Genomic DNA, 26,591 nt, shown 5'->3' with positions numbered 1-26,591 from the left:
GCTGTACAGGGGACACGCAAATACCGGTCAAATAGGTCACGGGCCCCTGATGGTGGAAGCTGAGCAGTCATAAAAGGGCTGACCGGAAGGAGATCTGTCGTTAAGCGCTGTTAGTCTTGTGAGCAGCTGATGCTTGTGGATTGTGGTCTAGCGTCTCGCGATGCCGTTTCGCGAGTGGTGAAGCGCTGGCCCTACGCACTTTGCACTTTCCTCGCACATCATATCATCACGACCTCCGACAACTCGTACTTTCACGGTCCACTGGTCTTATTTTGCGCGATTGGACCTGTTTCCCACTGCATTCTGTCGCGGTGCTGCCCGGCATACGCGTGACGTACAGAGCCGAGCCGCACGGGACGCATAGGGCTAGGGGAAATGGGTGTGCGCAAACCTCCCAAACGGGTCGTCAATGGCCAGCCCTGCGGGTTGCCTGCGTGAATGTGAGCAAGTTGTGACTGCGATTAGCAACCGGGCAGCTAGAACTGTGGAGACGAAGACGAGAACACGACACTCTCCTTCAAAAGCGGCCGTCGTCTCTGGGCGACTTCGCGCACAGCTGTGCCGGGTTTATAGACGCCTTGTCCGCTGCTCTGCTCCGCCGCTCTCCAGCAGCAGTGTGCTCCGCCGGCCGCCATGATCTACGTACCCATCTTCGCGACCTCGCTCTGCTCCCTTGTCCTCTCGCTCATCTCGCTCAAATGGCACGTCCGCCACCGCAATATCCCCGCCATCTACCTCATCATGTGGATAATTCTCGGTTCTCTCTGTCTCTTCATCACCTCAATCCCGTTTGGTGGCCCGGACGTGTTTGAGTACTGGGACGGCCAGGGCCTTTGCGACGTCACTACCCGTATCCACGCCGCCGCGGGCATGGGTGTGACAACCTCTATCATCGGAACCTCTCGCACGCTCGCGCTGATCATGTCCTCCTCTTCGGCCTCGTTGCTACCCACGCGTGCCCAGCGACGACGCGACTTCTGGCTTTACACCACGCTGTCGGTGTTTGTTCCGCTACTGTTCATTGTCTTCTACTTCATCGCGCAGTCGTACCGCTATCTGCTCACTTTACACTCTGGCTGCATGATGATCCTGTCGTCGACCTGGGTGTCCATTTTAATCTATGACATGTGGCTGCCTATCTTCATGTTTGTTGCTAGCATCTATGCCAGTGAGTAACTGTTGTCGTTGAGTTCGAGCAGTGCTAATTACCTTACCAGTGACGGCAACTGTCCGCTACTTCAAGCGACGGCGCGAGATCCGGGAGATGCTTCAGTATTCGCAGTCGAACCTCAATAAGGCGCGATTCATCCGCATGCTCATATTCAACCTCACGACCGTCGTCGTCGGCCTTCCATTCTCGCTTTACGTGTTCATCTACAACGTTACCTATGGTGACTTTGTGGCCTACCATTGGTCCGAAGTACACAGCAAGGCAAACTGGTCATACATCCCGCGCGTCCAGATCCAAGGCAGCCCGGTCGATTACCTGCTCTACCCCTTGCTCTCAGGTTTGCTCTTTCTCCACTTTGGATTTGGCTCTGACGCAGTTGGGGTGTATCGGGAGTGGCTCGCGGCGATTGGTATGCGCCGCGTCTTCCCCAAATGGAAACTTTTCGCGACCGACATGGGTACTGACACTTCTGCCACTATCGGCTCTGCGGCGAAGTCCTCGGTATTGTCCAAGCAGGACGCGCAGATCGAGCTCTTTGACATACTCGAGGAGGCCCGTGGCGAGAAGCCTGGTGCGTACAACTACGTCAGGAACGAGGTTGTCGTGACTAGCGGCAGCAGTGGAGATGTCAACGACGGGCGCCGAGCGTCGCAGTCTATGTCCAGTCTCAATGACCTAGAAGTCGCGTCGAACCGCATAAGCGACAGCAATCACGGCGGCGGCGTGCGGGTAGAGTACGAGTTCATTGTGCAGAGGTAGAGGAGTGCGTGCGTTGGACGTGCTGTACAGGAGATACACAATCGCTTAGCAGTTTTGAATGACAGAAATAATTAAAACCGTCTGTTTGGACTTTTTCTTGGAAAATTGCTTGTGTATTTAATCCAGGCACGTCCTGCGCCCTACTTCGTAGAGTTACATAAAGATGATAAGGAGAGAGTCGAAGCAGAAATAGTTTCCGTGCGTTACATGGCCGTCATTCCTATCGTGGCAGCAGCACCAATTGAGTGAGAGGAGTGGAGAACGAAGGGGGTGTTATATATTGGGAACAGCAATCATTGATTTATTCACCGACAGCAGTCGCAGCAGCAATATCCTCGCTCTCCTTGGGCTTGCCGCTAAGACGCTGGATGTTTCCTGCAAGAAAATATAGGTTAGAAAATTGGCGTGTAGGAGTGAGATAACGCGTGCAGAGAACTCTTACGCTGGACGAGCTGCAACGATCCGACGCGACGACCATCCGCGGTCTCGAAGGGCTGGAGAGTGGCGTTCGCCTCAACGTATACCAAAGCTCTGTAATGAAAAAAGACGCGTTAATGAACAATAGCGCGTGAGAACAGGACAAGAGCACGCACCCCTTGGTGAAGTTGTTGGACAGGTAGTCGAGGTTCGGGTCGAACGAGACGACATGGTACCACGAGGTCTCGCCGTTACGTTGGGGAGAGCTGACGGCGACGGAGTAACGCGCGTAGTCGCGACCGTTGGCGGAGGTCAGACGCTCGGGATCGGCGCCGAGACGGCCGATGAGAGTGATGCGAGCGAGATCGGACGCGGCGGGGGTTGCGGAGAAGGGGCGCGTGGCGGCGCGCGAGGCAGCAAGTGCAGAAGTGCGCAGAGTTGCGCGAGTGGTGGAAGCGAAGATCATTGTGACGATTGGGTGTGGGAGGTGTGGGTGTTTATGTAGGGTGGGTGTGTTCGGGGTGCGTGCGAAGTTGGGGAAGAAGACGTGCGATGCGGCGGGGCGCCTCAGCAAAAATGATTTCGCGCTTGTGCTTAGGGTTATCATCCTAGGGTCACGGGCAAGGGTTATAAAGTCACGTGGAGCGTACAATTGCTCTTCCAATTTTTGTCAAATTTTGGTGGGCGCAATATTTTTCAGGCACACGACTTCGAGCTCCAGTTTACGGCCCTCCTACTCCTCATATATGCACTTTTTCTCCCTGTCGACTGCTCAGGTGTGTATCCGCGCGCGTTTTGGCCGAAAGTATTCTGTTTACTGACTCGTTCCTTGTAAGGACTATCTTGCAGGTACTTTTCCATATCTCCAGCACCACCTGCACTTTCCCTGCGGGCTCCAACTGACTTGACACTTCCGACAGACCACATTTGGAAAAACGCGTCAATATAATACCCGGTCGAAATGTTTTTCCGCTTATCAACTACCGAGCTTCTCACGCGGGCACTGAAGTCCGCAACCTCGTCGTCGCGGCTACTGGCCACCGCCACTGCGAGCTCGCAGCAACGCTTATACAGTAACGTGCTGCCAAAGGCGAAGCTCATTGTCAAGGACGGGCCATCGTATAGCGGGTTCTCATTCGGTGCCGAGCACGGCGTCTCCGGCGAGGCGGTGTTCACGACCTCGCTTGTCGGCTACCCCGAGTCTATGACTGATCCCTCTTACACCGGTCAGATTCGTATGTTGCCCCTTACACATGAGTTTTCTTGGTCATTATTGACCTAGAGTAGTTGTGTTCACGCAGCCGCTTATTGGCAACTACGGCGTGCCCGACTCAAATATGCTCGACGAGTACGGCATCCACCGGTACCTCGAGTCCCCCCGCATTCAGTGCGCGGGCATTGTCGTCTCCGACTACGCCTCCGAGTACTCGCACTGGACCGCGGTTGAATCTATCAGTGAATGGTGCACGCGCCAGGGCGTGCCTGCCATTACCGGCGTGGACACACGTGCGATTGTATCGTACTTGCGTGACCAGGGCTCCAGTCTGGCGAAGATTGCTGTCGCGGGCCACGACAACGGCAGCCAGACTTTCACCGATCCCGGAAAGAAGCATCTTGTGGCTGAGGTCGCGACGAAGATGCCGTACACTGTCAACCCCGGCCAGGATATACAGATTGTCGTCGTCGACTGCGGCGTCAAGTCCAACATCATCCGATGTCTTGTGAGCCGTGGCGCGACCGCCCTGGTCGTGCCGCACAACTTCCCCATCCAGGACATCGCCAACAGCGTTGACGGCATCTTTATCTCTAACGGTCCGGGTGACCCAACCCACTGCTCCGAGACCATCTTCAACCTGCAGCAGACGATGGCCAAGTCGAACGTGCCCATCTTCGGTATCTGCCTTGGTCATCAGCTGCTCGCGCTCGCTGTTGGAGCGCAGACCGTCAAGCTCAAGTACGGCAACCGCGCGCACAATATCCCTACTCTTGACCTGACGACCGGGCGGTGCCACATCACGTCCCAGAACCACGGCTACGCCGTCGACGCGGACACGCTCCCAGCCGAGTTCAAGGAGTACTTCATCAACCTGAACGACCGGTCCAACGAAGGTATGTACCACGTCGATCGCCCAATCTTCAGCACCCAGTTCCACCCGGAGGCCAAGGGCGGTCCCATGGACTCGGCGTTTTTGTTTGACAAGTTTCTGGAGAACATCCGAGAGTACAAGGCGGAGGGTGCTGGACAGGCCGGTGGTGCGAAGCCGACGCTATCGGTGTCACTAGGTGCTGAGGCTGCTACCGCCACCGCCTCCGCTGCTGGTGCAGCCTAGAGAATTCTGGAGTTTTTGTGTTTCTGTGGTTTAGTCTGTTTCCTGTTATATTCGTGCTTTACGTATAAAAGTAAAACAATGCAATAGATGTATTTTGACTAGTGTACTCTCAAATTGAGGCGGCGCTGAGTATGCTGGTGATGAGACTCTGTGGATCAGGTTTTGGCGCGACGGCATTCGGCGTGACGCCATGACGGAGCAAAAACTCTTCTGTTGTAGGACCAATCGTAGCTGTCAGAATGATAACTCTATCATTCCCTGCACCGCTCGCAATAGTGTCCGCAATATCGGCAGACCCCGTAGGAGAGAAGAAGACAACCCAAAGTTCATGCGCTTCGTTGTCGGATGACAGCACGGTTACAAGAGAGGACAATTGCGCGCCAGTATTGGGTACCCCTGTAGTAGCGTACACGACGTGCTCTTCGCATGTAATGCCATTTGCGCGTAATGTGTCCGGAAGCACGTCGCGTCGAGTTTCGCCGGTGAAGAAGACAACTTTTCGACTTGGTGCGTGAACCGCAGCGGCGTCGTTGTCGTAGTCCTCCTTGCCTTCGTTCACGACAACACGATCGTGGATATAATCGTTCACTATCAGTGATGCCAGTGTCTTTCCATTCCCAGCGTCAGCGCCGCCACGGATAGTTGTGAACCCCGCAGCAGCGACACGAGCAGCGGTCGCGGGCCCGACAGTGTATAGCGGAATTGTGCGGATAACTGCAGGCACGGCAGAATCCGAAAGTACGTCAAATGCTGCAATAACAGCATCAAGAGCACGCTGTGATGTGATGATGAGAGCGTCTGGCGGAGATGCAGCGAGCGCGGTAAGTGTTGTCGTCGCAAAACCGTGGGTATCGACGAATGCATGTGTGAGCACAGGTAGGAACGACGATGTTGCTTCGGAAGTAGCCGCCGCTAAGGCTAATGCGTATACATCTCTAGCCGCATCTGGTGCTGCATTTTTCAGAAACAGGAGCGTTCGCTTTGCCATGGCGCATGAGGGGCGGAAGGGCGATGTGCTGTTAACTGCATGAAGACCAACCACCCTCGAGCAACAGGATATGATATTTGAAAGAGTGCGCCGCGCCAGATGCGGCGCCATCGTGCGGCGCGCGCGATGACGTTTGCCGTTGCTGAACTACCCTCGTGCGACCTCGAAGATCCCAGTCTTTCACGAATCATACACCATCTTTGCGCGGTCCCCGCTTCTCCCCAGTCAGGAACCATGCCGTCTCAGACTCCGGGGTTCATTCGTGCGCCGCCAGCGGGGTTTTCCATCCTCTCCATTGTGCGCGGGTTTCAGCTCACGTTTCTTGGCGCATACCGCGCACTGCAGAACCCGGATCTGTTTCGCGAAAAGTACTATCGCCAGGCTTTGTATGCGGTAGGGTTATCACTGGCCATTCAGTTTGCAATTTATGTGCCACTATGGTTGGTTAAAGGGGCAGTAATGTTGGTGGCTGCGATTGCCGGCATGTTCACTGGCGGCGCGGAGGCAGTCCGGACGGCTGGTGTGGACGAAGTGCCATCAACGACAACGAGTCGTGCGGAGGATGTTATCGCAACTGTGGACTTTATACAGAGCCAGATTCTCAATTTAAGTGGATTACTCATTGGTTTGATGCGATACATGCGGCCGGAGATGGACGACATGTTTATGGAATCACTGAGGTTCATCGACAGCGTGTACTTCCGCATGCATCCTGATTTCGTGAAGCAATACACCCGCGAAAATGATACTGCGCCGTCGCGGTTTTATGCGCCATTGAGTTTATATTCACCCGACTCGGCACGATATCTTGCGCGCGCAGCGAGTAGCAAGAGCAGCGAAACGACGACTAGCAGTCACAGCGGCAACATAAGCAGTGGCGCTCCGCGAGCAAGTAACGCGGCACGATATCTAAGTCGGTACTTGCGCCGGGCGATCATTTCCTCAGCGGCGTACATGCTTTCGCAAGTCCCGTACATTGGCACAATAATCCTCCCGCTGATCTCCTTCTTTTCGTTCCGTCGTGCCGTCGGCCTCTTGCCGGCTCTGTTTGTGTTTGCATTCGGCGCGCTATACCTTTCCAAACGCTCACTCGCGGTTTTCCTCGCCTCATATTGGGGAGCGCGCTCACTCTGTCGTGAGCTGTTGACGCCGTACTTTTCCCGCATCCCGTTTGCGCCGGAGCAGCGTGACGCGTGGTTTCGTGCACGTGAGGGCGTGCTGTTCGGGTTTGGCTTTGGGTTTTATTATGCGCTGAAAGTGCCCTACGTCGGCGTGCTCATGTATGGCATCGCTGAGGCGTCGGCAGCATATTTGGTTACAAAAGTCACCGATCCGCCACCCGCCCCGAGTGCAGTGCTAGAGTGGACTGGTTCGCAGACCGAGTGGACGAAGCGGAAGGAGGTGCTGACAGGAAGTATTGTGCATGATCAAGGGTTTATGCCCGTATTGCCTGGCGGCTGGACTGATACGACTGCTAAAGCAGCTACATCCAAGGCCGAGTAAAAAATTTTGGCTGCTCATTACGTCACTAATGACATTTGTGTTGCATAAAAAGATCAAAAATTTTGTTGTAGCAATATCATCCGCCGTGTACTTTGAGAACTTTAAATATACCACCCTTCAAGCAAAAAATTGCACAGCAAAGCTCGCGAAGAAATACAAGCCTCACTCCCACCAAGTTGTTCTGACTCGCTGCACGCGCAGCTGCTCAGCAACTTCTAACGCCGTACTGCCACGCCGCTTTCTCTTTCCCGCACCACTCGCCGTTGCCATCTGCATCTGCATCTGTAGGTACTGGTGACGTCGTCGCTCTTGCTCTCCTAGCTCGCGCGCCGTGGATGAGAAAGGACATTCAGGCGGCGGGCGGCGTATTGTCTGAACACCGTCCATGAAAATCGACTCTTGTTTCAGAAAAAAAAGGGCATGCGGCGCAGACGGAGGTGTCGAGACAGTACTACTCGGCATATCAATGTCCATGATTTCATCGCCTTCAAGGTGAGCACGACGCGTCATAGACGTTGGCGGGCAAGCGTCCACAGGAATGCGGTCCACGTCAAAATTATCATCGTCATCGTCGTCCGATTCGTCGTTGTCCGACGATGGCGTAGACCATGAAACAGAGGAGTACATAAAGTCACTCGTACGCCAGAATTTGGCATTGTCGTCAATTAGAACAGTGCCGTCTGCGCCGAGTCCAAAGTCGTCGTACTCTTCGTCGTCTTCCTCATCCTCGTCGCCTTCGTCGACCTCGTCGTAAAAATTGCAGTCGTCATACGCTGCGTCAAGCATGACGATGTCTGTGTTTCGCACACGACAAATGTCTGTATTTGCATAGTTTACACGACCGCCCGCATCGTAGCTGCTGTCGCGTGTCGGCCCATAGTTGTCGCGGAAAAGCGCCGCGAACAGCGCATTACCGCTTTGTTGGCCGTCGTCGTCTGTCTTCGCGCGCATTGTTCTTGTTCTGTTTCTCAAGGCAAGATTACTAGTTGACATTTATTTCTCTTTTCCTTTTGCGACTCGGATTGTCGCAGTTCGTACAGAATGTGAGAGCAGCCTTAATAGATGATGCCATGATTGCCGAAATTGCCGATTTGTAAATGCCAAACGTAATGCCGTATTGCCGTATGCCTAGTTATTTAAAACATTGCGAGGTAGTTCGGACGAATATATGAAGTCTGGATATGCGGGACTTGAGGTGGTGAGGAAGGAGAAAAGGAGATGAAAAGCGAAAGAGGAATGCGTTCTTAAACTTTCGGGGTGGCTGGTTGTTGGCTTGGCGTCACATCGCCCCAGCCACCGTTCTCCGCCCTAGAGCTTCGCCACCATCGCGGCAAGGACTCTCAACGGCATCCTGAGATCTGTCGATGCGCTATTTCCAATGGGGCAGTTGTGGGTGATGTGATGGAGATTGATATATAAGGATTTCGCGGTGGTGCAGCGCATCGCTATTCCAAGACATCACCATAGGATTACTTATTGTGCCGAGCCAACGCGGTCGTTTCTATAGATTCTCTATGTGGATGACCACATTTGCTAGACACACGTCCACGTCTAGTATACCATATCTGAAGTTCGATGTACCAGGAGTAACCGTTGTGTATCCCAAACTTCAGAAAACGCTCTAAGTGTATGTATAACGCCTCTCGACCTCTACACCAAAATGAATACCTCCCAACCTCGCACGTTCGCCACGCCTCTGTGCACCGACACGGTAGCGTCCTCAGGCACAATGAAAATCCGCCCATCCACGCACCACCTGCGCATTCGCAACTCACGCTCGTGCACCTCAACGCTCAGACTCTCAACCTCAGTGTAGAGAACCTCTGGTTCACGCACATGTGCGCCGTCTTGGTATGCCAGCATGAGCAATCGCATGATGTCGTCGCCCTTGAGCGCGCGCATGTGGATAAATTCAACTTTGCCCGACAACGGAGTTGCGGTGGGCGCAATTTTGAAACCGGGCTCGAGGCTCGAGATGCTAGTGAGCAGAACATACGAGTGCGGGCCTTCGACTGCCGTCACAGTTGAGGATGTTGCCGTGGTATATCGGATCATGCCGTGCCAGGACGCGTTCCGCGCAAGATTCTCGCGTGCGGCTACTTTGAACCGCTCGTTACCTAGTTTCCGGTACTCAGGCGAATCGCTGTCGCCGACTAATGCCGCATGTATGGCCCAAGATGCGACCACAAGCGCATATATCTTACTCTGTCCATCTCCGCCATCAGCATCCGGAGTAACGAGCTTGATAGTCTTTCCTTCTGGTTCCACCTCTGTCGGCGGAATAACTTCAAGACTTCCTTTTGGGAATGACGCATAGAACGGATTTAACAGGGTCGCAGTGCCGTGGAGAAGCACGAACAGCGCAGCAAAGGGCGTTGCAATGCTGAGAGACGTCATGAGCGCGTTGCCAGAGCCAGTCGGAATGGGTGCAACAGTCAACGTCCTCGGCGCATTGGGACAGTGCAGAGAGTTAACAAGCTCGTGAATCGAGGTGTCGCCGGAGAGTAGAATCACAGTGTGCGGTCGTTGGTCGTTGCTGCTGTCGACGCCGAGAGACGTTGCGAAAGTAGAAATGTCTGACGCACTTGTGGTCGCGATGTACTCATGAGTGACACCAAGCGCGGTAAGCAATGGCCCTACTAGTTCATCATACACGCGCTCGCCAGTGTGCCGGCCTGCGGTCACGGAATTGATGACGGTGACACGTGCCGAAGCGGGCGATAAGTGCGGTGGTAGCTCACGCAGTGCATACTTGGGAAGATCATTCAATAGACTCTCGGAGTCGGTGACTTGATATCTGGTGAGCGCGGTGATGTCGTTCTCGCCCCTAGAGGTACACGCGTATACCGTGGTCGAAGTGATAGCGAGGACAGTGCTCAATGGTATCGTCGCCCTGCTGACGGCGTCGGTAAGCGCTTCGTTGGAGACAGTGAACCTCGCCATGTCGTGAGAATGCGTAAGGCAAATGACCACTACTGCGACTGAACGTTGACTTCAAATATCTCCCTTATGCTGGTGACTTGTGTCGCCGCGATCGTGATGTTGCCATGTCACGAGTGCTGACGACCGCTAGATCTGCGGCGCGTAAATTATACGCGAGGCCATGACTCTGCACGAGCAGCAGCAAACAGCAGCTATATCGCACGGTCCGTAAGATTATACTCGTGAAATAAGTGCGAATGCATGATTCGAAGCCAATTTCGGACTTATAACGGGTGTTGAAGAGGAAAAGAAAGGGCATGGCTGCGAGACAAGGCCTCGATCTGATAAGCTAATTATAATCGCGTTATCAGATCATCTCGTGGCTGAGCTAACCGTTGTAGTACTAGTGGTTGCACAACTGCCAAACACCTGTGCTGTTACGCCCCAAACCGCGACTTGCTAGTTACACAAAGCCCTGCCCCCGGTCTTTGTGTTCGCAGTCCCAGCCCTCGGAAGGTCAGTTCTTTGTTCTCCATCTCACTTCCCGCGTGCGCAACTCTGCCCTTACTTCACAATCACCCCCTATATATCGCAAAATGAGTGAAGAAAAGCCCGCCTACCTCGCCGCGCTGACCGAAGACCACGTCTCCGCGCTCGCTGACTTCAAATCAGTACTGCCAAAGCTCCTGACGGACGTCGACTACACCGAGCTTTACGGCCACAACCTGTCAGTGCCCTCCGTGACTGTCGACGTGCTGCTGCTCAAGTTCCTTGTTGCGAACGCGTACGACGTGCCTGCCTCTCGCGAACAGCTGTTAAAGACGCTCAAATGGCGCAAGGAGTTCAAGCCCCTTGCCGCCGCGTTCGACGAGGAGCATGACGCGCGCTTCGACGGACTGGGATACATCACCACTGCGAAGAAGGACTCGCCTACCGGAGACATCATTACCTGGAACTTGTACGGTCAGGCCGCGGCCACGCCTCAGGTTGTGTTCGGCGACGTCGACCTCTTCCTGCGCTGGCGTGTCGGGCTGATGGAGCGTGGGCTCCAGCTCCTTGATTTCGAATCTACGCGCACCCAGATCGACCAGGTGCACGACTACTCCAACATCAGCTTCTTGCGCATGGACCCTGCCGCCCGCGCTGCGTCGAAGGTTGCCGTCGCGACGTTTCAGGCACACTACCCCGAGATGTTGGGCAAGAAGTACTTTGTCAACGTCCCCCTCATCATGGGCTGGATGTTCAGCGCAATGAAGCTCATGGTCAAGAAGGAGACCATTGCGAAGTTCACTGTGCTCAGCTACGGTTCATATCTCGCAGAATATGTCGGCATGGAGATCCCCAAGGTATATGGTGGCAATGGTAAGCCGCTTAAGGATCAGGATCTGTCTCCTTCCATCTCGCGGCCCGCAATCGCGGACGTTGTTGTGGCCCTCGCCTCGGCCGAGCCTAAACCAGTGGCTACTGAGCCCGAGACAGTCACGGAGGAGAAGACTGCAGAGTAGACATATACACACATTTTCATCGCTGATGGCGCTAAGCTTTGTCTCTGTCCTAATTTCACGGTGTAATCTTCGTGACGACTCGAGATTTGATCTCCGGCTTCAAGCCAGACTAATGAAAGCAATTGCTCTGCGAAATTTAATAGCTATTTATTGACTATAACTGATATTGGCCATTATATACTTCAGCTAACTGAAAGCAAAGATATATCAAGTAAACTGAATGACAAACTTCAAATCGTGTTATCTCATAACTCCATCTGATTCTTGTAGTTTTCTCATACATGCGGAAATTTATATCACTCTTTATCGATCCAAAATTCAACTTTAAAATCTGAGAACTTTCTCTACCGGACATTTGACGGTCTAAATTCTCATTTCTGCTGAACTGCAGTCCGTTGTGGGTGGACTATTTCACGCATCACTCTAACCTGGCCGCCAAGAACATGTAATTCTTCTTCACACGCCGGTTTATAAGTGGTAAGCATTTGAACCTTTGCAGGACCAAGTTTCGTGATAGAAATAGAGCCTTGAAATATATGCTCCAGTTACTGGGCAGAGCAAACCTGTCGACAAGGCCACTAAGATTATGCAAAAACAAGAGCTGTCTCTTTGATTTGACTTAGTCAATCAAGTAATCTCGGTCTAATTTCAAATACTTCTCGGCATTTGAAACTATCAGTATCCATGATCTGCCGGACAGCGTGTTGAAGGCTTCTTCGCTAGCATTCCTCCATAGAACAGATTCGATCTCAGTATGATTTCACTTGTGTGTTTGCCTCCAATATTGATGTGCGCGCCTCTGAACCACACCTTCTGAAAGTCTGGTGGCCTGACGTACCTTTTGGAGAAACCCCGTATAGTCCGGCGGAAAGCTCCCTCGTTGCGTCGAGCGCAAGTGCGGGATAACTGTGCACTTCATGGCTAGAGTGACGTTATATAGAATATACCAAGTCAAGTATTTATTGACCAAAATCATAATAGTTTATGTCAGGTACGTACTTTGACGAAGATTCTGGTCAAGAAACTCGTACGCTCACAAGTCATGATTACAATGCTCAGCACTCTCAGTCTGTCAACTGTGTCAAAGCAATCGACAAATGCAAGATCCGCGTCAGTTCCATCGACTAAGAGTCTTGTGAACCAACTCGCGCTTCCTAACGTCTAAATGAATACCATCGCTTCCAGGAAATTTGAGACATGCCATCTTTCTAGAGTATTCGAAAAGTATGGATAATGAACACAGAGATCTGACCAATAAGCTCCGCAAGAAAGTCCAAAAATATATCTTGGCGCCCGGTACATAGTTAAATGCCATAATGCAGTAGGCGTCTCCATCTTGCTCCATTATGCCGCTACCGAACGCTTCTTATGAGACAATTAATTAGCGAGTAGCAAGACTTGAAGCAGACACAGGTACTCATTCACCCGCACTCATACGAGCGATCTCACCACTGTCTCCTGAACACAATTTATCGAATATAGGACACAATATTAGATGTCCCATTTGGTGTTATCAGCAATATGACCATGGCAATGCGCGAATCATAGGACGGATATATCAGCTCTTTGTTAATTGAATCCTGCTAAGTACTTGTCCCGACAATCAATAAGTAGTTCATAATTATACGGCGATATTACTTACCGTTGCCGCAACATACAAGACAGCGAAACTTTGGCTCGCCAGCCGAATCCGCTGATTTGCTTCTGCGAAAAGTACGCTTCAGTTACGTCAGCCTACTTCATTCTCCGTAGCCGGGTCTCTAATGTTTCTTATTCGTCACCCGTGAAAATCTATCTTGCGCCTGGTGTCTGTGCCGGAGAGTTGATGTGTTTCATCGCATTCCGTTGGGTTCGGTGCTGGCAGTTGATATGGTATCAACACTAGCTCGTACGTTCAGCAGTATCGTCAGCGAAGGATATGTCAGCGGAGCAGCTGCATTTATACAATTGACTCTGTCGCCAAGTCATATCACAGTTAAATCCTCCAACGACGAGTAGGGCGCAAGATGTATGGAAAGCGGAAGTGATAGCTAAGATGCCCACAATGAAGATATTCTCATCAACCCCCTGAATTGCACTGTTGTGAGAGCTTTCGACTGCAACGGCCCGTTCAATTCGAACATCAGCAATCTTGCGCATAGTCCTAGTTTCTCGGTTCACCAACCGAATCTTCTTCGGAGCGGCCTCCTGTCCCAGACGACGGCAGAAGCAAGATCGTGTACCCGCCCTGTTCTCTGTCCATTTCAAGCCGAAAATGCTTTCCCCACTGTCAGGTAGTCGGATCCGGCAAACGCTGTTAAATGCGCTGAACTTCTCCCTCGTTCTCACGACGGCGTACATGTTCTGGAAAGGGCTGAGTATTGTAACGGATTCGCCGTCACCGATCGTGGTTGTGTTGTCTGGGTCCATGGAGCCAGCGTTTCAGCGCGGGGACATTCTCTTCTTGTGGAACAGAGACTCGCATGTCAAGGTTGGAGATATCGTAGTTTACAACGTCAAGGGCCGAAATATCCCGATCGTTCACCGTGTGATGCGCAACCATGTCTCGTATGTACCAGTTCACGGTTTCTGATCTCCGCACTTTACTAACACGCACACTGCCCAGTTCGTCACAGCAACTCCTCCTCACCAAGGGTGACAACAACGCCCTAGACGACGTCGATCTCTACGCATACAAGCAATATTATCTCAACCGTGAGCAAGAGGTTATCGGTGCCGTGAAGGGGTACGTGCCATGGATTGGCTATGTGACGATTTTGCTGAGCGAGAACCCGTGGGCAAAGTATGCACTACTGGGCGGCATGGGCTTGCTTGCTATGGTACAACGAGAATGAGAGGAATTTGTTTGTATGATACACTAGATGAGCCGGCTTTGTAAATATAGCTACTTGATGAATGCACAACTTATGCTCAAAGCGTGCCGAGTTAGAGAAGAGCAAGAGTATGGTTGCCCTTGGGGACGTGATGACGTATGTAGCCCGAGCTTCCTACTCGACCTTCCGTACAGCCCATGCTTCACCAAATCGCAACCACAACGACCTCACATTACCATATCCCGTATTACGCCTCTCCTCAGCGAAGTCCACCTAAACACACCAGCACACCGGCAAAATGGTTTCACAACAGGCAATGCGACGGATAGGCAGGGTACGCGCTATTGTTCTCTGTCCTACGACAGACTACGACGATCGCCAAACCTGTCCCGCTGACTTGCAGCTACTCCCGCAGGAATTCACCGATATCACAGCGCATCCGTCACCGCATTACACTGCAGCTCCGCGATCCGATGAAGACATATTCAATTGGGAAATTGTCCTCTTTGGCCCCAAAGATACACCATACGAGGTGAGTTCTTATCACTGCCATACATCCGCCCGAGAGCCCCCACCTTGGCTAACTATCAACCAGGGTGGCACTTTCAAGCTCGACCTCAAGCTCCCACAAGGATACCCGTTCAATCCGCCCATACTCGTATTCACCACAAAGATCTTTCACCCCAATGTTCTGCCTGACGGTAGCATCTGCATACCGCTTCTCAAAACTGACCAGTGGAAACCAGCATGCAAAATCACGACCATCATCGACATAGCCTACGGCCTGCTTGCCGATCCCGACGAGGCGGAAGCTCTTGAGGGCGATGCTGCAGAGATGTTCAGGACAGATCCATCGAAGTACAAGAAGATCGCAAAGGATTGGACGAAATCATACGCCAAATAGGTATGCGAGGGACGCCATCACAACACAATTTGTGTAGTCGTCAAATTTATAAACGAATGACAAACAAATAATACATTAATAGCAAAACCCCATCTTACTCGCCTTCGAAAATTCGTTCCTCTATTTGATCGTACTCTACTTGCTTCATTTGTCGATTCGCACACAAAAAACAATGCTGAAAGCCGGTATACACGAGAGAGCGTCAGAGAAAAAAAATATAAAGATATCCTGACAGTAAAGGTCCAAATCCATTTTAAAGACAAAAAAGCAAACCTGATTCTCCCAAGGGAACAAACTGACGCAATGTATCAGCGCAAAATGTAACAAAGCCAACACACGAACAAGCAACCACATTCATCTTCTACCATACTTCCTACAGAATGATGCGTTTATACAATGATGGCAGTCAACAGAGCAACGACAACGGCAATACAAACCGTGGCATCCTTGAAGACAGAAAGAGCGTTAGCAGCGCTGGTGCTGGAAGTAGTGGAGCTGGAGCTGGAGCTGGTAGTGGAGCTGGAGCTAGAGCTGGAGCCAGACGAAGAGGAAGTGGAAGAAGCGCTACTGGACGACGACGTAGCGGTAGAGGTGACATTGTCGGTTTGCTCAGTAGCAGACTCATCCGAAATAACAAGTTCGTCAACGATTTCAATCTCGGTGTCAGTCAAGACAGTATAGTCACTGTCCATGATAGTGTAGTTGGTAGTAGTGATCGTAGTCTCAACGAAGGCACCACGCACATAGGACGAGTTGAGACCATCAGCAATAACATCTGCAGCCAAAGTGTTAGGGAGAGTGGTGTTGCTGCTGATATTGTCGTAGGTAGTGTTGTATGTAGTCGGGCGAGCAGGAGCGGTGCTGGTAGCATAGCTGTTATTGACTACAGCCGCGTACCGAGTCTGCAAGGTATCGTAGTCAGTAAGCTCGAGAGCAGTGCCGTTGCCGGAGTAAATAGTGACAAGACCGTAGTCGGACGTCTCCTGGGTGAACTCGTAGGCAAGTCCGCCAGAGAAGATAATAGTCATCTCATCGGAGAAGAGAGCAGTGACTTCCTGGAAAGTACGGGGGGTAACCTCGTTGCAGCCGAACTCGGAGAAGAAAATAGGGAGTGAGAAATTGGAGTAGTCGTCGATGAGGACATCATAGCCAGATGACTCAATGGTCTGAGTACCGCACCACGAATAACTGTTAATACCGTAGAAATCGACAGCATCCTCTTCAGGGCCGCTCTCGAGGTAAGCGGCAAGGGACGTGCGATATCTGGTATCGTCGGCAGCGGAATAACCAATAGGAACAGCACGGTTGAGATGGTTGGCAGCGTATTGCTTCATGTCACGAACAACAGCCTTGATGTAGTTGGGCGAGGCGTAGGCAGAAGTAACATTATTGACGATCTCGTTACCAGCGAAGAAACCAAGAGTGTTGTTGTATCCAGAGAAAGCTTCCATAACGGAGAAAACATGGGTCAGGTACGACTTGGTGTAGGTAGTCCAAGGCTCATCACGGTTCAAGTATTGGCCGTAAACGGGGGTGTTAACATCGAGAACAAGGTAGATACCAGCCTCAGCAAGAAGAGTCATGCAAACATCGTGATCCAACGAGGGATCAACAGAGTAAACACGAATGGTCTAAACATCTCATGTTAGCATCATCTTATCAAAAACATATGCAACAATGAGAAACAGTGCAATCATCAAAACGAAATACAAAAATAGTTCGCAGATAAAATAAGGTTTGAACCCTAAACCTTGAACAGGCCAAAATAAGACGCGGATCGCGACGCGTGGAGTTTCGGGCCAGCCGCGCACGCGGTAAATAAAAACACCATTTGGGCCGGTCGTCAATGTGCCTACCAAAACGATAACCGCAACAATAGCAGTATCAAATAAAGTAAAGACAGCAGGTCGAAGACACAATACTTAAAACAAAACGCAAAAATAGTACGAAAAAAGACACAAGAAACTGCATATGCCAAGAAACAAAGTGATGGCAAACAATCGAGGGCACTTACGTTAACACCCAGCTGCTCGAAGAGATAGATGTCGCGAGCGCAAGCCTCGGTCTCAGCAAGGGGATCCGTGCCCTCCTCGAAGGTGGAGGAGCCGCCGGGCTGGTAGTCGACACCCTTAAGGAAGAACTGTATGCGGGAGATATGATCAGCAACGCGAGTTCCGATGCGAGCAGCGACCAAGACTGACGAGCGTATGCGCCGTAGCCCGCGCGCCAAAGAGGCCAGGAACGAAGTCCACTTACAGGTTCGCCGGTGTCGGAGTCAACGAAGTATCGGCCGCTGATTTCCTTGGTGCTAATGGCGTTGACGGCGGGCGCGAAGAGAGAACCTGCGAGGGCCGCAACGGCGGAGGCCGTGGAGAGGGAGAATCTCATATCGAATGAAAAGAACGAAAAGTCAAGGCCACAGGGCGGTGGGGAAGGAGAGGGAGGGAGGGAGGGAGGAGAAAAAGAGGACGGAGAGGAGAAAAGAAGAGAGGTAAACGACGCGGCCGAGGAGAGAGTCGGCAGGAACGGGACTTGTTGACCTGACAAAAACCAGGGAATTTTGAGTGCGAACCGGCGCCGAGCCGTTGAGAGGGGCCAAACATAGCAACAGGGCTAGGGTGTCAGAGTCACAGGTCACAACCCCTTAGCTAGATCGAACAGCGCCACCCGCCAGGCACGCCGGACGTGGAACATGCACGCGGTGCTTGAACCCGCTGAATCACAAATTGCTGCCCTGTGGAATTTGCAGACGCCCGAACACGGCCTAGCGCGGCGCTGGGGTGACGCGCAGGCTGCGTCTGAATGCGCTGCCTGACACGCGTTCACACGCGCGTCGGTTCTGCCAGTCCTCGCGGCACCTCCAAACGCGCCGGTGTCCGGCGGCGCCCAGTCCCAAGAACTGGCGTCGCAACCACCGTCCCAGCCGACCGGCGACGCGTCATACGTGGCTGCCCCGCGCCGCGCGCCTGGCCCAAAACGCGTACGCGTGGAATGTTCGAATTTGAATTTTGACGGCGTCGGTCCCTGCAGCCTGCCAGCGTCGTGACGCCAAACCCCGAACACAATGTATGAACGCCTCCTTGAACCTGCCCTGCGACAGCCTCCCCTGTGTAAGTGGCAAATCCACGTTACGCGCCTCCGTGGTTGGAGATCAATAGCGCGTGTCCAACAGTCAACACGCGCTTCTCTGTCTGCCGTGTTCCGTAGCCCTCTATGCCGCTTGATTCATGACTGCATCGGCAATTGCCATCTTCTCTTCCTGCATATGATCATGTCATAAAGGGTCTGAACGCGCGTCTTGTGATGCGCGGATTAGGAGGTGCTCCGAGCGAGCAGGCGTTCATATGATCATTTCTACTTGCAGCTCGCTAGTTCAGCGGAGGACGCGTCTAAGCAGTAAGGGGTGTCTGATTATGTCGTCACTACTCTCACAAATAGTAGCCCCTGTACTGGCGACCCCCCTAGTTTATAGCTACTCTCGGAATTTGCAGGAATTTGTCAATACATATATTGATAGGACAAAAGGCTATGCGGCCAAATAAAACAGTCAAAAACCTGACTAAAAATACTTCACCAGCTCTCGTGTAACCCTGTGCTGAAATAACGCCCCGAAATATATATCTCTGCCAAATCGCGTGGAATAGCGTATCCGGACTCTATAAACTTGACCCATTCGTCCTCATACAAATCCTCGCTCCCACGCAGTTCAAAATACTCGTCCCGAAGCATGCACTTTAGGTACTGCTCAAAGAACATATGCAATAAATATGACCCGTCTTCTTTACCTAATGCCATTGACGTAAATCTGTGTCCGTTCCATCGCACAGATAAATTAAATGCAACGTTTAATAACTTCACGTCTTCTTCTCGTATATTTTCGCAATTGTTTACTGCAACCGTATGCAGATTACTCAAGCGGCCTAGAGCTGCCCACGGAACCGCGATATTTGGCTTTGCTGATGAGCCCGTCATCGCTGCCTGCTGTTCTCTTGCAAACCGTGCCTTGCGGGCAAGCGCCTCTCTTTTGCTGTGCACGCTGGAAAACCCAATACCCGATCCGGCAAGCATATCAATGAATGAGTCAATTGTAACTTGTGTTCCCGAGATGTCAACATTCTCGAGATATCTTAAAAACGACAGCTCCTTGATTGTGACGCCATCGACATTGTAATTCAACCCGGTCCGTAGCCGAACGAGATTGGGGGCCAGGTCAACTAGAAGTGTAATGAACAATTGCCGCGCTCGAGCACCCTCCACGAAGTGCGACCGCACGTATTCTGATCTTTCGAGGTGTTGCATGCACGACAAATCGTTTTCCGCATATTGCCGTGCGCTCATATACTTGATGATATGACACTCGTCGATCGATAAAGTATGCAGTTTTGTAGGATCACAGCGGCTTAAGAAATCTAGCAACTGAGCTCCCGTGATGGACGTCGATCCAAGATCAACTTCCCGTAAATTCTTGTATTCGTCAACCACGACCGCGTCCAACTCGCCCGATGCCAGATCTGCGTATACCAGCGTGTTGTCTATCAGCCTTGTCGTCCGCGGCGTTTGACTAGATCGATGAAGCAATAGTGTCTCGATCGTTGTCGGCAAGGCGGGAAATGAGTTCGTCGTGCTATCAGTGAAGTCAACATGTATAAGCCCCTTACATGAGCGAAGATCAAGTCTGTATCTGTTCGGTTCGTCTAATTGCTCCTCGTGCGTAATCGGATTCTCATAAAGCTTGATGTTCAGCATCTTAAAAGTCGATAGTCCTGGAAATATCCAAATCAGACGCTGCATGCTGCGATAGCCGAATTCAGAATACCAACTGCGGCCGATTGGATCCATCGCCGACTTTCCGCCGAGACTGAGCAGTTCGACAAGCGGGTATTGGCAGAACTTGGAATCCGATGGATGAAGTAAAAAATCCAAAATATACGGTCTCCTTTGTAATAGTAGCTCGGTCTTCTTCTCCGAATAGAAGTATAATCGTTTCATCTCTGGAAACCGTCCCGACGTGAATAACTTCATGAAATCGTTAATCTCTTGCAGAGTTAACTGGATTTCTTGTAGACCTCCTAATATCGACCACGTCACCGGGCTGAAACGATCCGTCATAGCACATAGTCCCGTAACTCGCTCCAAAAACAATACACGGAGTCTATGACCGTAGTACTTCCTTGACATGGCCATCTGGTTATCTCTGCGAGATTTGAGTTCCCCAGACGGCTTCAAACCTTCCTCTTCCGCGTTAAACCTCAGGAAAAGCTGTAAATATTTCTCGATATCGTGCTGTGCCACATTTCGCAAGTACACATGCGACAAGCTGTCACCTGCCCGTTCAACGACGCGCTCGACAAACTGGTAAGACACAGGATGGTGACCGGTGACTGTAAGATCAAGTACTCTCCACAGTATGGATGAGCGTGAGATGCAATCTCGCCATAGCTTACTCACTAGCTGAAGCTGTGCGATCTCGAAGATATTAAAGTATGAAAGGACCTGCAGAAAGACCTCAATCAGCATGCTCTGTGCCGGATCGCGCGACTTCGCCTCTTGCATATCCTGCTTGACCATTAGACATATAACGAAAGCAAAGTGAGCTATATGGTGTACGTCGTTCGAGACACGCGGTTTGTGGCTCTCTTTGGACTTTCGTTGCGTATCATCTGTCGCATAATCCAGTCAACGCTGTCTGAGAAACTCTTGCTAGCTACTTCCTCTCCAGTTCGTGGCTTCTGCAACGAGTGTGCCTATCTGACGACTAAAGTAGGTACCAGACTGACCAATCGCGGCTTCGTTAGCAAGTTAATGAGAGTCTGTGACAAGCTGCTGGACGCATTGGCCCGAGACAAGTGGATAACGCGAAGTCCATTGGGTTAGGTGATCATATACCGAGCTTCGGCAGCCACTCCTTAGAAAGATCGCTTTACGGAAATGCAAAAATATTAGTGCCGAATCTCAGTTATTGCAGGCTCGCCTATTGCAACTGCTCGTCTCTCGGTCCAAAAGGCCGGTAATAAGATGCGATTTGCATTTGCAAAGCTGAGACATTATTAAGTACTGCCGCTATTCAATTAAACAAGTTAGCTACCGCTTGTACTCGGACTTTAGGCGATTCAACGCCGGATTATTTGCTCAGCTCTTTGATACGAGTGCTCTCTGTGCCGACTGTAACTGTGCAATGTCTGTTATAAGATTGGAATTAACTACCTATGTACTCTTATGCGCTCCTTGCTTCAGCTGATTAGATTAGCTGCCTCGGAAATGCGTGACACTTTCAAGATGACAGAATATACACGGCCCTCTCCAAGCAAGGATGTACTTTCGACCACTAGTTTACGGATCATTCCAAGTAGCCATAATATTATTCACAATGAGATATCTTTCTCTATGTCATCGCCCAACTGCGGAAAACGAAACTGGTTAACTTCCGATATCTAAGTCCTTGTTCGTTTTCAAAAATTTTGGCACAGAATCCGACGCCATGAGCATGAATACTTGATGGCGCACCTCGTTTAGCAGGCTCATAATTTGCTTTAAAGTCTGTACAGCAGTATCCAGCGGCGACAAGTATTCCTCGCTGTTCTTCGACGACGCGGTTACTTCTTGGACATTCGACATGCCTTCGCAAACTCGTGCTCGCAATGCGGAATCGATGTTTACTTCCGAGGCTGAGCCGGGTACGAGAAATGTGTGATAGGCCATCCACGCCTCGGAAATGCAAAGATTGACCTGATTCAACGAATTGAATCCCTGCTGCTCAAGATCCTGGTATTGCGACAATAATTTATCGCTCTCAATATAAAACACGAGATTCTCCTCGCACAAGCTATCGGCCAAGTGCTCGCGAAATAGTAGCCGGAGAGCTGGGTCTGCGAGAAGCTGGCGAAGACGCTCGCCGTTATCAGCCGACACAGAAATATTCGATGACTGTGGCGGCGACGGATTTCGGGCTATTGAAGATGTAGTCAATGGACGAGACCAGCCCGCTAGAGCTTTGCCGGCTGACGTGAATGTGTAATATGTGTGCTTGTCAATCAGGAACTTCGTCTGGTCGTGATTCCTTTCGATGTGCATTATCAGTTCCTGACGTAGAAACGCGGCCAAGATCGACTCAGCCTCGCTCATGTTGAGAACCGTTGTGCAGTCCATGACCCAATTCTTCGCTGCCAGACCAGAAAAGCAATATCGATACTCCCGCAAATGAATCCGCTTGCTATCGTACACACGCACTCCGCTTGCTGACTCGGAGTAGCAATCACCGGCAGTCATCAGTTCTGACTCCGGGGACGAATGACGACTCGGAGGCGGCGAAGGACTTCGCGGAGAACCAGACTGGATCACACCATGTGATGAGGACACCACGACGGTTCGTGGTGACGACGTTGAAAATATTGACTGCTGCGGTACATCAATACTTCGCCCGGCTCGGCTCGGAGGCGGAAGTGCCGCCGTTGACGACGTTGATTGTAGACCGGTCTGCACCGCAGATCCGTGGTTGGGACGACGACCAGCAAATCGTTGAAACACAAGGTCAATAAGCTTGTCGGACTGCGCAATCTGATCTGATTTATGGTCGCGCTCAAGCTTGACGAGCTTCATGCTATTCATGACTGAGCCCACGAGACTCGAAACGTGACGCGTTTTAAGACCATTGCGCTGAGAGAATATGTCAAGAATAGCAATTCCCTTTGGCGTCGGTTGCCATAGCTTGCCGATTGTGAACTTTTCCAGTTCTGGCGTGGTTGCAGAGCGTATGAATGCTGCGTCAAAGAAAGCTTGCATGTAAATGTGGCAGTTCCTACGGTCGACGTGGTAGGTAGTAATGGCCATTGACGACACGGCGTGTCCGGACGAGTCATTTGAACTGATAGATTGCTTTACTTTAAGATTCATGAGATTTGCGATGGCTTCTTCGGATGTGAACGAAAAGTCATATTCAGTACTGAAAAGTCCAACCAAGTGCTTGTCAAGCGGCAGTGAGGCGAGTAGAGTGGCAAAGATTGCCGTCAGGTCGTCGTACTGTGGTCGTCCGCTAGCTGTCTGCTTGAACTCTCGCTCTGTTCGCAGCACAGTCCGCTGAGATGGACGCCGAGACGCTGAGGATCGAGAAGTCGATGGACGAGCCGACGGCGGCATGTTGACCATGAGGGGCCGGTGCTTTGGCATGACCGTCGCTTTTGCTGAGACGTTTGTCGACGGCCGCGATGGCTGCTGCAGGTTCGCCATGCCGGGCGGGGCTGTATTGTTTAGAAACTCAATGAGCTCGTTAACGCCAGACTCGGCACGCCTGTTACGCCCGTAGAGCTCGTCGTCATTGTCGCCAAATGAGTCGCTGGTGATACCAGAGTCGCCCTGGGGCATGGTGGAGTGGATGTATGTTGAACGCCGAACGCGGGACGAGGAGAGGAGAGCGGGTAGACGGGCGCGTCGGGATGTAAAGGAAGCTGAGCGGAAGCCGATGCCTTGAGTGGTGCAGTGGGGCTAGCCACAATGATCGCGGAGCGGAGGCGAGGTACGACAAGAGGCCCATGGCAGGGGTGTGCCCGCGCGGGCGGCAGGAGCACCCATCTAGCTCAGTCCACGCGACGGCGCCCCGTGCGGCCACGCGGTCATTTGCGGCGCACAGAAGCGTGTGCAGCGCTCACGTGGCAGCCACGCGAGAGCCGCCGCTCGCCACCAGAATGCGGCTCTCCTTGCAATCTCTGAGAGCTATCGCCACTTCGGGCCTAGCCCACCTCTAGTGCCGCCTAGAGTTCCGCACGTGTTTCATAGCGCTGTGCACCACTGCCTCACCACGTCGCTCGTTGCGCTTCGCGTCCACTTCAGGGCCTCACCCAGCTCGCGCAGCGTCACTTCCGGCACCCGCATCTCCCCCTGTCCGCTCCCTACTGCTCCCCCGCCGCCGTCCGCCACCGGGACCATCAGCCCGCCGCGATCTAGCTCCTCCCATGCCTCTAACGCCTGCTCCCGCGACCATACCCGGAACGGCATCGCGACAACAGCACCCGCAGCCGCCTCTGAAAGCCGTGTCTTCCCCGCCAGCTCCAGGTACTCGTCATACACCATCGTAAAATTAACGGCTGCTGGTATTGACGTCTTCGCCGCAATCAGCTTGCGCGGCGACTCCTCATGGGTTTCGCGCTCCTCCATGTCGTCGCCGTCCACTCCTGTAGGCTTTGCTCGCTTGAGTTGATTCGACGCGGCTAATGTGCTGGCACCAGAACTCCTCCCGGTAGTCTCTGTGCTAAACTTAATCTCTCCTCTTGCAGCGCACACAAGCAGCATTAAACCCAGTTCGGACAATCCTATGCACATCCATAGTCAGCTTCGCACTAGCAAGTTGCACTAACACCGAACCCTTCATGTACAGACGGCTTGCACAACGCGTACTGCCTCCACATGTCGTTGAGCCACTATTCTTGATTGATCATCAAAGAGACGACCAGGATAGTATGCATCTGAAAATAGTCGCGGCTGTTGCATGGCAAATCGCGGACAGGCCGTGTTATGACACAAACAAAAAACGAATACAACTGACCTTTAATCCGCTCCAAAATGCCATCGTTATCAAAAGCTGCCAAGTTGTGTCGCGCGATCGCGCTAGTGTCTATGTACGGCTTCACCTGGCCCGCATTCCTGATCGCGGACAAAAACTGGATATGAACTATTCGCGGATCTTTGCTCGTCACGAAGACACGCGCCACAAGTCTCTTGACAATGTCGCAAGATTCGTACAAATCGTCAATCGCGGCATTCCACATCGTGATAGCTCGGGATGTGACTTGTTGATCCGACAGTACCGACGAATTCACAATTTGCTTCTTGCCGCGCTTGGATATCAACTCCCGCCGTACCGATCCCATACTGAAGCGCATTTTCTGATGCCTTTTCGTAGCAACCACTTTCAAGCTTGAGCTACAAATTCTCCAAAACTCGGCGATATCTTTTGGATGAGGAAGAACGATAACACGATGGCTCAAGCGGCTTCGTACTCGCTTCTCTAGCATCTCCGGAACGGTCATACGACTACTGATGCCGATGATGCAAATATTCGGAGTCGCCGGAGAGGTGCCCAAAAAGTTTTGCGGCGATTGAGCAATGTCGAGTAAGTTATACAGTAAAGTTTGCCTGCTCTGCATTGTGGCGAATTGATCAAACTCATCGAGAACAATAAGAACTGAAACAGTCGCGCGCTGCTCGTCGTTGTCATTCTTCGTCACCTCGGCTTGAGTTTCACTCTGTTTACCAGCAACATCAGAGATATTCGCATTTCCTGAGAGAGTAAACAGTAGTCGCTCGAGCACGGCAGCCGAGTTCTGTCTTCTGTATTTGTCTTTCACATAGACCTTGCTCCCATCTATGCTGTCCAGGCTGATGTTTTCGCGTTCGTCGTCTTCGATAGCCCGTCGGCCGCTCTCTATCTGCTTCGCAATCTCTTGTAAAGCCAATCTATCGTCTGTCTGCACTAGTCCTGATAGTCTAACGGTGATGAACTGCTTGTGGTACTTTTGATGGAGATCATTCAGCGCACTGTCGATTAGAAGCGACTTTCCTGAACCTCGTGGTCCAATAAGTAGCGCCGAGCCTCCTCCGCGAAAGGTCATATCTTGGTCGTCATCAGAGAAAACCTGCTGCCATTGAAATGGCGCAACAATTGTCTGCTCCATGACGCGATATATTTTGCTGCCGGCAGTTAGTACAAGCGCCCACACGCTCGTCAACAGCTGAACATTCATACTCGTATGCATCGTCCAATCCAACAAGCGGAACCTGTAGCCTTCCATTCAATTGGCCCAAGACTCGCTGCTTGATCAGCGGCAGTGCAACTCCCGAGAGGTTGCTTGATCCAGCTTTGGAGTCTGTGTCCACCAGCGAAAGCGCCGATTGACTTGCTGTATCGGACTGCGACGTGTCCAGAACTATGGTGTCGCCAAGCACATCCTTTTCCATGCGTGATTGGCCGGGCTTCGGTGACGTTGCAGCTGATCGTTTGGACTTCATGCTGGGATCGCTAACAGTTATAGCTGTATTATGGTCTGGCGGGCAGGGTTCGCGTCAGAACTCAGAGAGCTCTACCCCTGAGCGCGGGTAAGGGTTTGAGCAGGGTAAGCCCGAGGCCGACATAATTCTTGTCTTTCCCGTCTAGATCATCAATGACGCACATGGCGATATGCAGCTCGCGCCGCTTTACTCTATTTGAGAACTTATATAGTAGCCGCTATAGATTCGATTGGTCTGGGTAGCAAGGATGCAGTATGCGCGATTACGAATATGCTTTCGTT

The 26,591-nt window shown here is 51.8% G+C and overlaps 14 protein-coding genes across 14 annotated transcripts; 6 read left to right on the top strand and 8 right to left on the bottom strand.

Moving 5' to 3' along the window:
• The first annotated feature begins 333 nt into the window (after window positions 1-333).
• Window positions 334-2,033, top strand: V1518DRAFT_455576 (pheromone A receptor-domain-containing protein). Its single transcript, XM_066906552.1, has 2 exons — window positions 334-1,168; window positions 1,218-2,033. Exons 1-2 carry the CDS (start codon window positions 634-636, stop codon window positions 1,928-1,930), a joined length of 1,248 nt encoding a protein of 415 aa, XP_066759798.1. The 5' UTR covers window positions 334-633; the 3' UTR covers window positions 1,931-2,033.
• V1518DRAFT_415905 (uncharacterized protein) lies at window positions 2,022-2,887 on the bottom strand. The gene is made up of 3 exons (XM_066903920.1): window positions 2,524-2,887; window positions 2,373-2,461; window positions 2,022-2,305 (listed from the first exon to the last, which is right to left on the bottom strand). The coding sequence occupies exons 1-3, from the start codon at window positions 2,811-2,813 to the stop codon at window positions 2,232-2,234; spliced, it is 453 nt and encodes a 150-aa protein (XP_066759797.1). The 5' UTR covers window positions 2,814-2,887; the 3' UTR covers window positions 2,022-2,231.
• A 149-nt stretch (window positions 2,888-3,036) lies between these two features.
• On the top strand, window positions 3,037-4,822 carry V1518DRAFT_415902 (carbamoyl-phosphate synthase-like protein arginine-specific small chain). Its single transcript, XM_066903919.1, has 3 exons — window positions 3,037-3,123; window positions 3,184-3,582; window positions 3,635-4,822. Exons 2-3 carry the CDS (start codon window positions 3,309-3,311, stop codon window positions 4,675-4,677), a joined length of 1,317 nt encoding a protein of 438 aa, XP_066759796.1. The 5' UTR covers window positions 3,037-3,123; window positions 3,184-3,308; the 3' UTR covers window positions 4,678-4,822.
• Window positions 4,719-5,701, bottom strand: V1518DRAFT_415899 (tetrapyrrole biosynthesis, uroporphyrinogen III synthase). The gene has a single exon (XM_066903918.1). The coding sequence runs from the start codon at window positions 5,663-5,665 to the stop codon at window positions 4,787-4,789; it is 879 nt and encodes a 292-aa protein (XP_066759795.1). The 5' UTR covers window positions 5,666-5,701; the 3' UTR covers window positions 4,719-4,786.
• V1518DRAFT_415898 (uncharacterized protein) lies at window positions 5,468-7,290 on the top strand. Its single transcript, XM_066903917.1, has 2 exons — window positions 5,468-5,553; window positions 5,617-7,290. The coding sequence occupies exon 2, from the start codon at window positions 5,765-5,767 to the stop codon at window positions 7,166-7,168; it is 1,404 nt and encodes a 467-aa protein (XP_066759794.1). The 5' UTR covers window positions 5,468-5,553; window positions 5,617-5,764; the 3' UTR covers window positions 7,169-7,290.
• On the bottom strand, window positions 7,250-8,490 carry V1518DRAFT_253391 (uncharacterized protein). The gene has a single exon (XM_066901005.1). The coding sequence runs from the start codon at window positions 8,159-8,161 to the stop codon at window positions 7,331-7,333; it is 831 nt and encodes a 276-aa protein (XP_066759793.1). The 5' UTR covers window positions 8,162-8,490; the 3' UTR covers window positions 7,250-7,330.
• Window positions 8,411-10,404, bottom strand: V1518DRAFT_415894 (ATP-NAD kinase-like domain-containing protein). Its single transcript, XM_066903916.1, has one exon. The coding sequence runs from the start codon at window positions 10,109-10,111 to the stop codon at window positions 8,819-8,821; it is 1,293 nt and encodes a 430-aa protein (XP_066759792.1). The 5' UTR covers window positions 10,112-10,404; the 3' UTR covers window positions 8,411-8,818.
• Window positions 10,405-10,597: 193 nt separating this feature from the next.
• Window positions 10,598-11,835, top strand: V1518DRAFT_415893 (CRAL-TRIO domain-containing protein). Its single transcript, XM_066903915.1, has one exon. The coding sequence runs from the start codon at window positions 10,687-10,689 to the stop codon at window positions 11,593-11,595; it is 909 nt and encodes a 302-aa protein (XP_066759791.1). The 5' UTR covers window positions 10,598-10,686; the 3' UTR covers window positions 11,596-11,835.
• A 1,811-nt stretch (window positions 11,836-13,646) lies between these two features.
• Window positions 13,647-14,510, top strand: V1518DRAFT_415888 (uncharacterized protein). Its single transcript, XM_066903914.1, has 2 exons — window positions 13,647-14,142; window positions 14,201-14,510. Exons 1-2 carry the CDS (start codon window positions 13,850-13,852, stop codon window positions 14,427-14,429), a joined length of 522 nt encoding a protein of 173 aa, XP_066759790.1. The 5' UTR covers window positions 13,647-13,849; the 3' UTR covers window positions 14,430-14,510.
• A 97-nt stretch (window positions 14,511-14,607) lies between these two features.
• V1518DRAFT_415884 (ubiquitin-conjugating enzyme/RWD-like protein) lies at window positions 14,608-15,404 on the top strand. The gene is made up of 3 exons (XM_066903913.1): window positions 14,608-14,742; window positions 14,824-14,940; window positions 15,004-15,404. The coding sequence occupies exons 1-3, from the start codon at window positions 14,707-14,709 to the stop codon at window positions 15,310-15,312; spliced, it is 462 nt and encodes a 153-aa protein (XP_066759789.1). The 5' UTR covers window positions 14,608-14,706; the 3' UTR covers window positions 15,313-15,404.
• V1518DRAFT_415882 (Glucanosyltransferase-domain-containing protein) lies at window positions 15,303-17,910 on the bottom strand. Its single transcript, XM_066903912.1, has 3 exons — window positions 17,569-17,910; window positions 17,327-17,452; window positions 15,303-16,943 (listed from the first exon to the last, which is right to left on the bottom strand). Exons 1-3 carry the CDS (start codon window positions 17,698-17,700, stop codon window positions 15,702-15,704), a joined length of 1,500 nt encoding a protein of 499 aa, XP_066759788.1. The 5' UTR covers window positions 17,701-17,910; the 3' UTR covers window positions 15,303-15,701.
• Window positions 17,911-18,796: 886 nt separating this feature from the next.
• Window positions 18,797-21,351, bottom strand: V1518DRAFT_415880 (uncharacterized protein). The gene has a single exon (XM_066903911.1). The coding sequence runs from the start codon at window positions 20,878-20,880 to the stop codon at window positions 18,883-18,885; it is 1,998 nt and encodes a 665-aa protein (XP_066759787.1). The 5' UTR covers window positions 20,881-21,351; the 3' UTR covers window positions 18,797-18,882.
• An 18-nt stretch (window positions 21,352-21,369) lies between these two features.
• V1518DRAFT_415879 (uncharacterized protein) lies at window positions 21,370-23,869 on the bottom strand. Its single transcript, XM_066903910.1, has one exon. The coding sequence runs from the start codon at window positions 23,668-23,670 to the stop codon at window positions 21,730-21,732; it is 1,941 nt and encodes a 646-aa protein (XP_066759786.1). The 5' UTR covers window positions 23,671-23,869; the 3' UTR covers window positions 21,370-21,729.
• On the bottom strand, window positions 23,870-26,346 carry V1518DRAFT_415874 (uncharacterized protein). Its single transcript, XM_066903909.1, has 3 exons — window positions 26,048-26,346; window positions 24,848-25,992; window positions 23,870-24,614 (listed from the first exon to the last, which is right to left on the bottom strand). The coding sequence occupies exons 1-3, from the start codon at window positions 26,308-26,310 to the stop codon at window positions 24,076-24,078; spliced, it is 1,947 nt and encodes a 648-aa protein (XP_066759785.1). The 5' UTR covers window positions 26,311-26,346; the 3' UTR covers window positions 23,870-24,075.
• Window positions 26,347-26,591: the final 245 nt, after the last annotated feature.

This window comes from Limtongia smithiae (genome assembly GCF_038497785.1).
Source record: "Limtongia smithiae strain NRRL Y-17922 unplaced genomic scaffold V1518scaffold_5, whole genome shotgun sequence".
In the NCBI taxonomy this organism is placed as follows: Eukaryota; Fungi; Ascomycota; class Lipomycetes; order Lipomycetales; family Lipomycetaceae; genus Limtongia; species Limtongia smithiae.
The sequence above is the reverse complement of the archived record's forward strand: the minus strand, read 5'-3'. Positions and strand labels throughout refer to the sequence as shown.

What these genes read in the sequence shown, in the direction of transcription:
- V1518DRAFT_415874 (XM_066903909.1), bottom strand. Translation starts at nt 26,310, where the DNA reads ATGAAGTCCAAACGATCAGCTGCAACGTCACCGAAGCCCGGCCAATCA. An exon ending in GGATTGGACGATGCATACGA is followed by an intron (nt 25,993 to 26,047) that starts GTATGAATGTTC and finishes AACTGCCGGCAG; the next exon opens with CAAAATATATCGCGTCATGG. An exon ending in CATTTTGGAGCGGATTAAAG is followed by an intron (nt 24,615 to 24,847) that starts GTCAGTTGTATT and finishes GGATGTGCATAG; the next exon opens with GATTGTCCGAACTGGGTTTA.
- V1518DRAFT_415884 (XM_066903913.1), top strand. Translation starts at nt 14,707, where the DNA reads ATGGTTTCACAACAGGCAATGCGACGGATAGGCAGG. An exon ending in CAATGCGACGGATAGGCAGG is followed by an intron (nt 14,743 to 14,823) that starts GTACGCGCTATT and finishes CTACTCCCGCAG; the next exon opens with GAATTCACCGATATCACAGC. An exon ending in CCAAAGATACACCATACGAG is followed by an intron (nt 14,941 to 15,003) that starts GTGAGTTCTTAT and finishes ACTATCAACCAG; the next exon opens with GGTGGCACTTTCAAGCTCGA.
- V1518DRAFT_415880 (XM_066903911.1), bottom strand. Translation starts at nt 20,880, where the DNA reads ATGGTCAAGCAGGATATGCAAGAGGCGAAGTCGCGCGATCCGGCACAG.
- V1518DRAFT_415898 (XM_066903917.1), top strand. Translation starts at nt 5,765, where the DNA reads ATGCGGCGCCATCGTGCGGCGCGCGCGATGACGTTTGCCGTTGCTGAA.
- V1518DRAFT_415893 (XM_066903915.1), top strand. Translation starts at nt 10,687, where the DNA reads ATGAGTGAAGAAAAGCCCGCCTACCTCGCCGCGCTGACCGAAGACCAC.
- V1518DRAFT_415905 (XM_066903920.1), bottom strand. Translation starts at nt 2,813, where the DNA reads ATGATCTTCGCTTCCACCACTCGCGCAACTCTGCGCACTTCTGCACTT. An exon ending in TCCAACAACTTCACCAAGGG is followed by an intron (nt 2,462 to 2,523) that starts GTGCGTGCTCTT and finishes TTTTCATTACAG; the next exon opens with AGCTTTGGTATACGTTGAGG. An exon ending in ATCGTTGCAGCTCGTCCAGC is followed by an intron (nt 2,306 to 2,372) that starts GTAAGAGTTCTC and finishes ATTTTCTTGCAG; the next exon opens with GAAACATCCAGCGTCTTAGC.
- V1518DRAFT_253391 (XM_066901005.1), bottom strand. Translation starts at nt 8,161, where the DNA reads ATGTCAACTAGTAATCTTGCCTTGAGAAACAGAACAAGAACAATGCGC.
- V1518DRAFT_415902 (XM_066903919.1), top strand. Translation starts at nt 3,309, where the DNA reads ATGTTTTTCCGCTTATCAACTACCGAGCTTCTCACGCGGGCACTGAAG. An exon ending in CTCTTACACCGGTCAGATTC is followed by an intron (nt 3,583 to 3,634) that starts GTATGTTGCCCC and finishes GACCTAGAGTAG; the next exon opens with TTGTGTTCACGCAGCCGCTT.
- V1518DRAFT_455576 (XM_066906552.1), top strand. Translation starts at nt 634, where the DNA reads ATGATCTACGTACCCATCTTCGCGACCTCGCTCTGCTCCCTTGTCCTC. An exon ending in TGTTGCTAGCATCTATGCCA is followed by an intron (nt 1,169 to 1,217) that starts GTGAGTAACTGT and finishes TTACCTTACCAG; the next exon opens with TGACGGCAACTGTCCGCTAC.
- V1518DRAFT_415899 (XM_066903918.1), bottom strand. Translation starts at nt 5,665, where the DNA reads ATGGCAAAGCGAACGCTCCTGTTTCTGAAAAATGCAGCACCAGATGCG.
- V1518DRAFT_415888 (XM_066903914.1), top strand. Translation starts at nt 13,850, where the DNA reads ATGCTTTCCCCACTGTCAGGTAGTCGGATCCGGCAAACGCTGTTAAAT. An exon ending in GTGATGCGCAACCATGTCTC is followed by an intron (nt 14,143 to 14,200) that starts GTATGTACCAGT and finishes CACACTGCCCAG; the next exon opens with TTCGTCACAGCAACTCCTCC.
- V1518DRAFT_415879 (XM_066903910.1), bottom strand. Translation starts at nt 23,670, where the DNA reads ATGCCCCAGGGCGACTCTGGTATCACCAGCGACTCATTTGGCGACAAT.
- V1518DRAFT_415882 (XM_066903912.1), bottom strand. Translation starts at nt 17,700, where the DNA reads ATGAGATTCTCCCTCTCCACGGCCTCCGCCGTTGCGGCCCTCGCAGGT. An exon ending in ACTCCGACACCGGCGAACCT is followed by an intron (nt 17,453 to 17,568) that starts GTAAGTGGACTT and finishes TCCCGCATACAG; the next exon opens with TTCTTCCTTAAGGGTGTCGA. An exon ending in TCGAGCAGCTGGGTGTTAAC is followed by an intron (nt 16,944 to 17,326) that starts GTAAGTGCCCTC and finishes TGAGATGTTTAG; the next exon opens with ACCATTCGTGTTTACTCTGT.
- V1518DRAFT_415894 (XM_066903916.1), bottom strand. Translation starts at nt 10,111, where the DNA reads ATGGCGAGGTTCACTGTCTCCAACGAAGCGCTTACCGACGCCGTCAGC.